General features: G+C 32.7%; 1 protein-coding gene across 3 annotated transcripts; it reads left to right on the plus strand.

The window, feature by feature from the left end:
* Positions 1–793: 793 nt before the first annotated feature.
* Positions 794–11,968, plus strand: LOC139500852 (carbohydrate sulfotransferase 4-like). 3 transcript variants are annotated; one of them, XM_071289742.1, is made up of 5 exons: positions 794–915; positions 3,403–3,474; positions 6,258–6,371; positions 7,037–7,211; positions 10,961–11,968. In XM_071289742.1, the coding sequence occupies exons 1-5, from the start codon at positions 912–914 to the stop codon at positions 11,799–11,801; spliced, it is 1,206 nt and encodes a 401-aa protein (XP_071145843.1). In that variant the 5' UTR covers positions 794–911; the 3' UTR covers positions 11,802–11,968. The 3 variants fall into 3 exon arrangements, with proteins under 3 accessions (XP_071145843.1, XP_071145841.1, XP_071145842.1); XM_071289740.1 differs by lacking the exon at positions 794–915 and adding an exon at positions 987–1,141; XM_071289741.1 differs by lacking the exons at positions 794–915; positions 3,403–3,474 and adding an exon at positions 1,023–1,141.
* The last annotated feature ends 1,259 nt before the right edge of the window (positions 11,969–13,227 follow it).

Below are 13,227 nucleotides of genomic sequence, written 5' to 3' on the forward strand. Positions count from 1 at the left end.
ATGAGTGAGCTAGCATTCCCCAGATTCTCCGAAAGAAAATAGAATTTCAGTATGCATAAAAACGAGTCACAGTAGTCCCTAGTGGAAGATGTCAGTCCGTCCCGATATTACAGTATTATAAACGTTTTGGAGGGAAAGGGGAGACAACCTGACAGAACAGCGATTCTTCCCCCTTTTCCTGCATTACAGATCTTCTAAAAAATTGGTAAATGACCTTTCATTAAATAGGTGTTATGGGGCAAAATATTTTACATTGTATTGTATGGAAAAACACCAAAGAGTCCGAACATTTGACACAAATTCCTAAACCTCACCTAAGTACATCCTTAAGAGCGAAATTTTGGAAGGACGTATAAATCCGACTGTGTTCAGTATTTATCTAGACAATCTTACGTCATCCACATTCACAGCAACACTTTTGTCGTGTTATACGGAATATGATCTGGATGATGATAACAGTATTTTTTTTCTCAAAAACTTGTATAACACATGTTCATCGAATGTGTAGCGTTTTTTATAACAGTTAAACTACCTTCAGAAATATTACCATTTACTTCAAAGTGACATTCAACTGTTTCAATCACTTTAACTAATATGTGACATTTAAATCATTCAATTACTCTAATGTCTTGATCAATATGTAAATATTATTATTGTACAAAAATTGCTACTTGCAAAATCTTCGATCAGAAGGAAATAAAGTAAACATACACAGCGACGCAGATGTCCAGATCCGGAATTTTCTTTTAAAATATATTCATATACACGGCCGACACTCGGCTAACCGGTTAGCCGAGTGTCGGCCGTGATATAGATATTGAACAAATGAAGTACAAATGTAAATATACAACCGGAATGAAATGGATTTATCTTTGAAAGAAAATTGAAAAAGCTGAAATACACCAAAACATATGTGTAAGAAAAATTATTGATATTAGATATACCCATCTTGATAGCTAATTAAAAAATCATTTATATAAACATCTGATTATATTTTTCTCTCGCTGATACAAGATGTTACCATCACATTTCATCAAACAAAAAATGTGGCCGAGGAAACCAATTCTTGCTGAAATACGGAAATCTCTATATGTTCTTCTTTTAACAGTATTATTATTTATTGGATATCGAATGTATAAAGGTATATATGTTTTCTTTAGTGATAACACTGTATCGTGAGTGCTATTGCAAAATAATTGATATGTTCAAGATTTTTAAAAAAAATAGTATTTATTTATATTACATTATTGTGATAACAGAAGTATATATGATATATATTCTTTCAGAGGAGGCAATACTAACATTTTCTAAATCGAACACTTTTATAATAAAATCCCGGACAGAACAATTATGGAAATCATATTAGAACTTTATTATATAAGGAATGACTGTAATATTTTTTCTGTCTATTAAGATATAACAGAAAAAATGTGTAGCGGGTTATTTTAAAGTGTGCACCACATTTTTTTTATGTTTTTTCGAATAGACAGAAAAAATATTGCATTCATTTCTTGTGTATAATTTAATTCTTTATTCCATTTTAATTCGGTGTTAATCATGAAAAAAACGTTGATGACGTCACAGCCACATCGCAAAATTATGTCTATGGGCTGATAAAAAAACGATGTCAGCCAATCAGAAGACGCGTTACATCCCAAATTAAATAATTCTGTGTAAGAAGTAAAAGTCAAATGTATCATGACCATTTTCAACGGAACTTTTCTATCAGCCATACCCATCTTAATTTTGCCTCAAATGTATCATAGTTATCAAAGGTACCAGGATTATAATTTAGTACGCATAAGACTCATCAGTGACGCTCTTATCAAAATATTTAAAAAGCCAAACAGTTACAAAGTTGAAGAGCATTGAGGATCCAAAATTCCAAAAAGTTGTACCAAATACGGCTAAGGTAATCTATGCCTGGGATAATGAAATCCTTAGTTTTTCGAAAAATTCAAAGTTGTGCACACAGAAAATTTATAAAAATGACCACATAATTGATATTCATGTCAACACCGAAGTGTTGACTTCTGTGAAAATTTGAAAGCCCTTTTCGAATTAATCTGTTAAAAAAATTTCATTGGATTTGAAAAATTAATATTGTAAATTTACACACTGCAGTTATTTATTCCGAGGACTTGTATAGTTCCTTGGTGATTCTTAAATAAGATTAAAAAGATAAAAGATATTGCACCCTAACATCAAATCAGAGCGCTCCTAAGTTAACTTCATTCACTTGTATATTGGGGACACGAAAGGCCAACATAAAGTCTATATTTAATACTTATATTTTAACTCTATCGGGATTATATAAACATAATATACAGAGATTTCTTGCAACGAAATGGATATGTTAACGTTTTTACTATTCTATAAAATCCTAAATAGATTTTAAAATGAAAAAAGTATGTCACATGTTCAAATATGCTAATACAGTTTATAATCAGGAAGTTTCACAATTTTAACTTATTCCAGAACTTTGATTATGCTCAGGACCATATGAGTATTAAGAGGAGGGGCAGAACCTTTTTTCAGGACGTCGGGATTGGCCGGTGTTTTCAAGCTCGGGATTTTGGGATTGACCCTTTTGGGATCCGGGAATTCTTTTTTCGAATTTCGGGTTGTCGGGATTTCATTTTTTTTAAATTCGGGACCTCGGGATTTCATGTTTTTAAGCCCGGGATTTCGGGATCAGGACCCTCCTACCCCCACCCCCCTTTTTCCCTCCCCACTCCCTCATGTGGTCTGTCAGACCATAAGAGTATGGCTGGACCACCTGAGTAGACACATACGCGTATGGTCTAAATACTCATATGGTACAGAACAATTATATTGTGTTTCTGATCACGTTCAACGCGATGTAAATAGGTACCAGGATTATAATTTAGTACGCCAGACGCACGTTTGGTCTACATAAGAATCATCAGTGACGCTCATATCAAAATAGTTATGAAGCCAAACAAGTACAAAGTTGAAGAGCATTGAGGATCCACAATTCCGTGATGTAAAATCTATGCGTTGGACATGGGGTGAAACTAACCGATCAATCAATCTGATCATTTTATGATTTAGATACATTTTATAGCATTGAAAGGCTACGCGTCATATGCGATAATGAGAACGTAACCATACTAAAATGAAAGAGGATAATGTATTGATATCTCAAAACATTGAAAGGTTATGGGTTACCATAACATTGTAGAGTTATGGCTTGCCATGAATTCCACACTGTTATCTAAACAATCATAATCTAGCCGTTAACTTTTAAAGTGAAATAAAATGGCAACAGCGGATAACTATATTAAAATATAGAAGATAATTGAAAAATGACACTCTTTTCAATAAATCTATTCCTACAGCTCGCATGTTTAATTTCTCAAATATATTTATCTTCTGTAGACCATTTGCGTTTCGCAACAGTGATAAAGGCAGAAACGCCGGATGAAAGAATCATGAGAAATCATCTCACAAGTAAGCCACAATAACTGGAAATTATTTTCAATCGATTTATAAATATAATGAAAATATAAAAAAAAAAGAAGATTTGGTATGATTTCCAAAGAGAAAACTCTCCACAAGAGACCAAATAACACAGAAATTAACAACTATAGGTCACCATAAAGTTTCTAACACAGAATAATAAAAAGATGGAAGCTGAGATACAAAAAGAACAAAGGAAAGCCTACTGGGAATACATCGAAAAACTAATCTGTGATCTTACCATCAATGAACCAGATATTCAAGCACAAAATCATAGCATATATAAAAAGCTTTTCCAACACATCAAGCCAATAAGAACTGACAAATCTGGCATCTCTGCAATATAGAAAGACGGCAACATCATTACAGACGCTACAGAGAAAGTAAATCTTTTAAACGAACAATTCCAATCTGTATTTACCCCAGTAACAAATGACCCTATACCAAACAAAGGGATCATGCAGTTTACATCCTGAAATTAGTGAATTATATATTACATCTAACGGGATTGAAAATCTCTTAAATAAGATCAACTCTCATAAAGCCATCGGCCCAGATAACATCAGTGACCGCTTACTCAAAGAAATGCAGACACAAATTGGACCAATTCTATGCCAAATTTTCAAAAAATCTTATAACATTTGTATTACACCTAACGATTGGAAACATGCTAGAGTCGCACCAGCATATAAAAAAGGGGAAAAACATAAACCGGTCAATTATAAACCTATCTCATCCACTTGTATTTGCTGCAAGTTAATGGAACACATAGTAACATCACATATTATGAAACATCTCGAAACAAATAACATCTTGTACGACCTCCAACATGGCTTTCGGCGCTCTAGATCTTGCGAGACACAATTTCTCTCCTTTATCCAAGAACTTCAATCCACAAACAATAAAAATACACAAACAGATCTTGTAATAATGGCCTTTGTGAAGGCCTTTGATAAAGTTCCGCATCGTCACTTACTATACAAATTACATTATTTTGACATTCATGGAAATACATTAAACTGGATCCTTGCATTTCTTTACGATCGTACTCAGACAAGTGTTATGGATGGAAAATCATTAAGCACAGTCCCATTCACCTCTGGGGTTCCCCAAGGAACTGTCTTATGTCCAGTCTTATTCTTGGCCTATATTAACGACCTTCCATACTACCATACACATAGCAAACTAAAATCATTTGCTGATGACAGTACCATATACATGCCACTAAAATCCCAGAGTGACTGCCTAAAACTGCAAGCTGATATTGATGCAGCTACAGAATCGGAAGAGGACTGGCTGATGGCATTCCACCCAGACAAGTGTAACGTTCTCTCTGTCACAACTACACAAACGTCAACCTTTACAACACAATTACACTCTTCACAATCATATTGTAGAAACTGTTACATCTGCTATGTACTTAGACATCACATTACAATCAAACCTAAAATGGGACAAACACATAGATGACAATATCTCGAAAGCCAACAAAACACTCGCATTCCTTTGAAGAAGCCTGAAAACATCAAATCAAAACATTAAGAGCCAGGCATACCAAGCACTTGTCCGTCCCAAACTCGAGTACTCTTGCTCGGTTTGGGACCTCCACACTTCAGAATATATCTCGAAGATAGAGAAGGTCCAAAAGAGCTGCTCGGTATGCCTGCAACCGGTATCATAAATAAAGGCAACAGTAGTATACCGCTGTTCAAAACTCATAAATCCAGGGACAAAAAACAAAATCGGGCCCCGGGGTAACAAACTTAAACCGAGGGAAACGCATTAAATATAAGAGGAGAACAACGACATAACACCGAAACGTAACACACACAGAAACGGACCAAGCATCAGACAAAACACCACGAGAATAACAAATATAACATGAAAACCAAATACATGGTTTGATTCATAACATTAGCAGTGTATCAAACATGCTGATCACACTCAACTGGCCTCAATTAACACAACGCAGACTGCGTGCACGTCTGGTTATGATGTACAAGATCACACATCATCTTGTTGCTATACCATCTAGCACAAATCTCATTCCAGCAGACTAAAGAACCATAAAACATCATTCTCACACCTTCAGACAAATTTATACATCCAGAGACTCGTACAGATTTTCATTTTTCCCATACACAATAACGCAATGGAATCTTTTTCCAACTACAGTTGTAAATACACAGACAGTCGATTCTTTCAGAGAGCAGCTTACATGTGCTGTTCTCTCCACTATCATTTAAATAGCTTCATTTCCTGTACAGTTTTAATCATTACATCTGTTCTCTGCACCGTTTTGTATATATAATTAAAATATTAACTAGTTTTAAATAAATAGGCCACGTACGCACCATGCAGTTATTATTCATCTTTAATCAGATGGAAAACTGGAAAACTTAAAGAAGATACAGCCTTCAACAATGACCAAAGCCCATACCGTATAGTCACCTATAAAAGGCCCCGAAATGACAATGCAACCCAATCCAAACGAGGAAACTAACGGCCTTATTTATGTTAAAAAAATAAACGAAAAACAAATATGATACACATAATCAAACGACAACTACAGAATTACAGGCTTCTGACTTGGGAACTTTGTATTTGTTTGGCTTTATAACTTTTTTGATCTGAGCGTCACTGATGTCTTATGTATACGAAACGCACGTCTGGCGTATTAAATTATAATCCTGGTACCTTTGATAACTATTGGGACCGGCACATACATACATAATGTGGCGATGTTCTATTCAGTAGCAATCGATGATTTGCAGGAGAATATAACTTGAAGAATACGAATGTGTGGGAACCTCCAGAGCATGAGAGTAGAGTTAGTTCGATATCAAAGCCAAGGACCACCCAAAAGGAAAAATTAATTAATTCCAATGGTAAGTTAGTCCAAAATATCGCTATTACCATGTTTGACTTTTCTTTGCCAAACGATTGCGGCGTCAAAGATATACAGTCGGTTGCCGCACAGTTGAGAAAAAAGTAAAATAACAAAAATACTGAAATAACGGAATCTTTCTAATCAAATGTCAATATTTAAAGCTCAAACACATAAAACAAGTGGATAACAACTGTTCATATTTCTTACTTGGTATAGGTATTTTTTAAGTAGAAAATGGCGGATTAAACTTGGTTTATAGTTAAATTGAAAAATAAAGCCTGCCACTTGAAAACAAATTAGTATGTTCGATCAAATAGCTCATCACGCTTCACTGTATTTACAGGTTCCTGGCTTTTAAATATTTAAGTTTGTGCGTTTCTGATGAAATGAATGAAGCGTTAATCTTATTTGACGGACGTGGTGCACATATAAGTCTGTCTTGTAACAGACAAGTAGAGAAGTTTTAAGGAGTCATAAACGTGCAGAAAGATGACGATCTCTATATCTATATGCAAAGCCTTGCATTTCTGTACAACTGGCCGCAACTGCGAATTGACACAACTCACAAAACTTAACGGATGCGTTAGTTTTTTTTAGAAATTGGATATACTTTGAATTTTGAGTCTTTTTCAACTAAATTTTTCCTTTTTTTTTTCGTTTTAGAGGTATCTAGGGTTAATAAGATACTCATAGTTTCCTACATGCGCAGTGGGTCGACATTTACATCAGATTTGATTAGTCAAAGTAAAGGTGTCTTCCTAATTTTCGAACCATTTTGGAATATATGTCACGGCATGAAAAGAAACGCCACATATTATACTTGGGATGCAATATGCAGGTACACAACTTTTATTATTCTTTATTTGAAAGTTTAGAAGTTTAATCATATTTTCTATAACTATATAATCTTATTAGATGCTAAAATATGGATATGTTTATATTCATGATTTTACTGTTATTTTTCATTACATGTATGTTAGGCCTCGTTGTTCGAGTTGTCTTAGTACTTGAACTACTATATCACTAGCCTGTCCAAAAAAAGTAAAATCACAAAAATATCGAAAACGGAAAGTGGCAAAATCAAAAACATAAACACATCAAACGAATGGATAACAACTGTCATATTCCTGACTTGGTACAGGCATTTTCTTATGTAGAAAATAGTGTTTTTTTTCTAAACCTGTTTTTTGGGTTTATATGACTGTTAAAAAATAATTGGTGAAGAAAAAATCATATGGTGGTGCACTTTTTTGTTGCTATGGCCCTTTGAAAGTACCCAATTTTGATGATTTTACCATTTTTCATCAATTTTTACCTATTTTTTGCTAAAATCACGAAAAATATCACATTTCCACAATTAAACTTTTTGTCATACTTTCAACAAAGATGAAGGGGACCAATCTGAATACATGTGAATTAAAAAAAAAATATAGGTAGGTGTTAATATAAGAAAGTTTTACCATATTTTGATGCTTTTTTGTGTCAAATTTACCATGTTGTCAAATTTGTCAATTTTTTATTTTTTCTCTGTTTTAAGTACAACTTGCATATTTTTTCAACTTCTTTGTTATAAATGATTGAAAAAATACGTATCTAAGAAATTTGAAAAGAAAAAAGGGATGTGGGATGTACATGTTTCTGGTAAAATCATTTTTTGTATCCCTCACCCATTTTGTCAAAATTTTGGCTAAAAAGACTGACTTGATTGGTAATAAAATTTGAAAAATTGATTACTCAAAAACTTCCCATTGGAAATACTTAATTTTTTCACAGAGTTAAGTTTGATTATAACATTTTTTTAAATTCATTGATATTTTTCACTTGTATTAGATTTTTAAGAAATAATTCCAGAACGAGATTTCAACGAGACTGAAATTTCAGAAGAATACATCCTTAATAACACTGATGTTCTTTTAAATAATAAAAAAAAATGTGGAAACATCTTTTACAAACTATAAAATTGAAAATTTGTCAAATGTCTCCGAGTATTCATTTCTTGGAATACTTGTAAAAACAAATGAAATACATAGCTCTGAAGAGCTAGTAAATAAAGCAAGGAAAGTGATGTTCGCCATTAAAACTTGTACTGGTTCTGTAACTAATCTGCCAGTTAAAGCAGCTCGCAGTCTTTTTGACTCTATAGTAAAACCAATAGCGAATTAATTTTACTGATAAATCCTGTTTAAAAAAAATACATTTGTATTTCTGTAATTTTATCCTCGGAACAAGAAAATCTTCCTGAAACATAGCTGTGAAAACAGAGCTAGGGAGATTCCCACTAGAGATGCATATAAAAACTCCAAGTATACTTTACTTTAAATTATGAAATTAATCCATTATTATTTAAATCCTTTTTACTTTCTAAAAGTTTAGTTGGATCAGGTTGCTTTACCTTGTTTACACATGTTAAAAATATTTTGAAAGATGTAAACATGGACGTATCCATTCTTGAAGCAAACAAAAGAAAAAAATACTCAAAGTTGTTAAAAAAAATTCTTAAAACACAAATTCTTAAATTTCTACAAATATATATTTGAAAAACAAATTGAAAAAATAGATAAAAAGAGTAAATTGTAATTATATAAAAGTTTAAAGCAAAATTTAGAAATGGAAAATTACTTAAACTGTAAATCTTTTGAAAAGAGAAGTAACATAACAAAAATGAGAATTAACGACCATAATTTAATGATAGAAAAAGGAAGACATTTAATGATAGAAAAAGAAAGACATTTAAAAATAACTAGAGAACTAAGACTATGCACATCCTGTAATACACTGAAGGATGAAGCTCAATTTATTTTATACTGTAGAAAACTCTAAACTAAGAAACAACCTTATAGGAAATGTAGTTAACATATGCCAGATTTTATGTCCTGGCAAGACAATGAAAAAATAAAATATCTTCTTTGCCTATCAACCTCCAAAGAAGTAGAAAGCTTATCTTTTTTCTTAAACAGGCATTAGAACTGAGGACAGGGGACTCTTGATTTATTTATTTAAATATATTTCTCTAATTCTTCGTCTATTTATCCCTTTCTGCACCCATTGTATAAAAACATTTAATCAACGTGTGGTTCGTTTGATCTCAGTTCTTCATTGGTTAAAATTCGATTATGACGTCGAATTTTCTTGTTTTCCTCTGAGTTTCCTATTGTGACGGCATGAAAAAAGGCGACCATGCCTGATGACGTCACATAGAAAGAACACATCTTTTTGTTGATCAGTCGCAAAGAAGGAATAAGTTTGCCTGCGTATTGTTTAAAATCACTAGAGAAACAGATTCCACCACCAAATCTCGTGTAATACGATATTTATCCACTCTCGACAGTTAAATTTTAAACTTTAAAACGCTCGGCGAGCCTCGCGTTTTAAATTTGAAAATTTAACTGTCTCGAGCGGATAAATGTCGTATCACACTCGATGCAGTGGTAGAATATGTATTTATATTTATATATCATATAGATAGATTGTTTTGCTTTTTTTTATTTTTTATGTTTTATCTTTTCATATGATTTTGTTTGTGGAATGTATTTTGGGTATGTTTATATTATTTGTCACAAACTTATTGTTCATGTCAATAAATATTTGAATTGAATTTGAATTTAATATCTCATTAATTAAGGTTATTCAATGTAAAATTTTGAAGTCAGACAATATTCGGTATATCACCAACCGAGACATTGTTTGGTGAACGGAATGACATACAGCGTTCTTCGTTTATCACGTTATTTATAAAGTAAAAGAGTCTTTATTTGTTTCACACATTTTATGCAGAGATGAGTCAAAATGCATGCACAAGAAGATGTGGTATGATTGCCAATAAGACATCTATCCCCGAAGACTACAAGACGTAGATGCTATAACAACTATTGGTAAGGGAGCTACCATTTGATTTTTATGGGGGGGGGGGCTAGGATGAAATTTGAAAAAATAGGAAGGACAGGACCGATTAGAGTGAAAAATAAAAAGGCAGGACAGAGATAACAGCTAAAAAAAATACAGGACAAAATTTTTCATCCTAGCCCCCCCTAAAAATCTAATGGTAGCTCCCTAACTATACGTCATTAAAAAATTAGCAATACCCATACCACTTCTAAAACTAACATGAAAAAACATAAAAAAAACAATTCAAAAAAACTAAACAACGACTTAATGTATGAAACAGTCTCTCAGCTTTTGACGGGAACATAAAGAATAACACAGTCCCTTAAGGTGGTACCTAACAGTACAGGGAGATAACTCTGTAAAATCAGCTAAACGTTTTAATTACGTTGTGTTGTAAATGGAATATTAAGCTTCTCAATGATAAAAAATAAGTGTTTGTCAAACTGCTATATAACCAGTGTAATTTTTCTGATAAAACGGTTGGTTCAATTTTTTTAAAGTTTTTATATTTTTGTCAAAGGGTCAAAGTAAATACTTTGTCAAAATTTCAAGAAAATTAAACGAGCCAAATTAATTTTAGTTAAAGTGTTGGGTACCATCTTAATCCGTATAAAAGTCGTAACACTATTTTTTATATGAAATTAACCTGTTTTATTTGTTCGTTAACATATTAATTATTTCTTTTGTTTTGTTTAATTTCAGAAATTCAGAAGATGAGATCAAGAACATGAACAAAATTTCAGATGTATTACAAAACCTGTTTATGTGTAATTTTTCTCATCTTCCGGCTGAGATTTCAAAATCATTTTGGTTCTTTGCCCAAGGCACTGGATACGACATTTTAAATGAGTGTTACCAGTCCTACAAAAACCGTCAAGTAAATGCCTCTGTAGACTTTGATTCAGCAACAAAGGGAAAATGTATAAAAAATCTTGAAGCGCTTTGTAAAAACTCATCGACTGTTCTCATCAAAACAATACGAATGTCATGTGATAAACTTTCTAAAATTATTACTAAAATTCCGGAACTTAAGGTTGTCCATTTAGTTAGAGATCCCAGGGCAATTCTATATTCTCGTCAAAAAGCCGAGCAAATAGACTATCAACATGTAGGAAATGAGTCACAGAGTTTATGTTTTAAGATGGACCATAACATTAACATTGAAAACCACGAGATGAAAGAGAAAATCTTTTTGCTAAAATATGAATGTCTTGCTGCAAATCCAGTAATAATGGCTAAAAAAATATATTTGTTCTTAAATTTAAGGTACACCAGTAAATTTGACAGTTGGCTTATAACTCATACTCAAGGAAAAGTCAGCTCATCCAATGGTAGATTTGAAACTCGCATTGCAAATTCCCTTTTGGTATCATTGAAATGGATTTATAATGTTCCAAAAGATGTATTAAAACTCATTGACAAAGAATGTAAAAATCTATACAAAAGCCTACGACTTTCTGATTCACCAACGATTCTGCAGGAATACACTTATTTAAACAAGTTTAATATGACCAAAGTGTATGATAACATGTGTAATGGATAAAATATGGACAATATGATATGCAGAGGAATGAAGAAAGTGGCAAATGATCGGTCGAACAAAGTTCATGATACTATGACCAGTAAAGTGATGGATGTTGACAGATTGGCAATTGTTTTCTTATCTATAGATTGATGTAATATTATTATTTATATATTTTCTGTCTTTGGTGTTCTTGCATTTATTTGTACTGTAGTGTTGTCATGTAATGTGGTCATTTTAGTGGTATATTTAACATTGCCATAAAGCGCAGGGTTTGGCAAGCCACAAAATCAGGTTCAACCCACCATTCTTTTTCTTAATAGTCCTGTACCAAGTCAGAAATGTTTATTTTTGTATGTTGTCTCGTTGTTTTCCTTTTTTAGTTGGTGTGATTCCCTCGGTTTTAGTTTGTAACCCGGATCTGTTTTCTCTCAATCAATTTATGACTTTTGTGCAGCGGTATTCTACTGTTGACTTTATTCATTTAGTGACGAGTGTTTTTAAAAAGAAAGACATACAGGCAAACCTGCTATAAAGATCACCTCTTTTAAGCAAAACTTGTCTTGGCAGTTCACCGTTCTCCTTTTCCACTGTAAAAAGACATATGAACTTTGAACGTCACCTCTCTTTAAAAATGCAGATATCTGTATTCTCTAAGATGACCTTTGTTTGTCTGTTTGTCTTTTCATTTGTAGACATGGCGTTGTCAGTTTATTTTCGATTCATGAGCTTGACTATGCCTCTGGTATCTTTCGTCCCTCTTTTATAGAAGACATGAATTTTGAACGTCACCTCTCTTTGCAGGTTTAGTTTACTGTGTTCCTAAAGACGACTTTTATATAAGACATATGCATTTTGAACGTCATCGCTCTAAAGAGGTGCAGTTTTCTGTATTCCCTTAAAAGATATGTTCTTCTCATTAAAACAATATAATTCCGTCGTTACCGACCGTAGGCAGCAAAAATTGCATGACATACGATGTTAAACAAAACTTACTCATATATTTTTATGAGCTGATTCTCTCAGATATGAAAATTTGTTTTGGTTTTGTTTAGTATAAATGTGTACATTTAGAAAAGAATTATATAAACTAAGTTTAGTTTAAGTGTTATAATGAAATTATCACAATTTGAAAGATTAATCATTCTTCTTTCTTTTGGTACCTCATTTATAAAATTTAAAGAAAGATGAATGGAGTTACATCAGTTTAAAGATGTCTGATTGGGGATGAAAAATCTTTGTATTGTGCTACCTTAAATCAACGCCTTTACTGTGTTGGATTTGCCCAGAGTCAAAAGATTGCAGCGTCAAAGATAAACATTCGGTTGCCGCTCAGTTTATAGAAATATATCTTATAATAATGCAGGTTATATTAAGAATGTTATTCGGAGAATTTACACTGCACCTGGAAAAATGAGGGTATTTTTGGTCATAAAGGTACTAACGT

Source organism: Mytilus edulis, chromosome 13 (assembly GCF_963676685.1).
Source record: "Mytilus edulis chromosome 13, xbMytEdul2.2, whole genome shotgun sequence".
In the NCBI taxonomy this organism is placed as follows: Eukaryota; Metazoa; Mollusca; class Bivalvia; order Mytilida; family Mytilidae; genus Mytilus; species Mytilus edulis.

Coding starts and splice junctions, on each gene's coding strand:
- LOC139500852 (XM_071289740.1), top strand. CDS start 1,015: ATGTTACCATCACATTTCATCAAACAAAAAATGTGGCCGAGGAAACCA. Junction 6,372..7,036: donor AAAATTAATTAATTCCAATG/GTAAGTTAGTCC, acceptor TTTTCGTTTTAG/AGGTATCTAGGGTTAATAAG. Junction 7,212..10,960: donor ACTTGGGATGCAATATGCAG/GTACACAACTTT, acceptor GTTTAATTTCAG/AAATTCAGAAGATGAGATCA.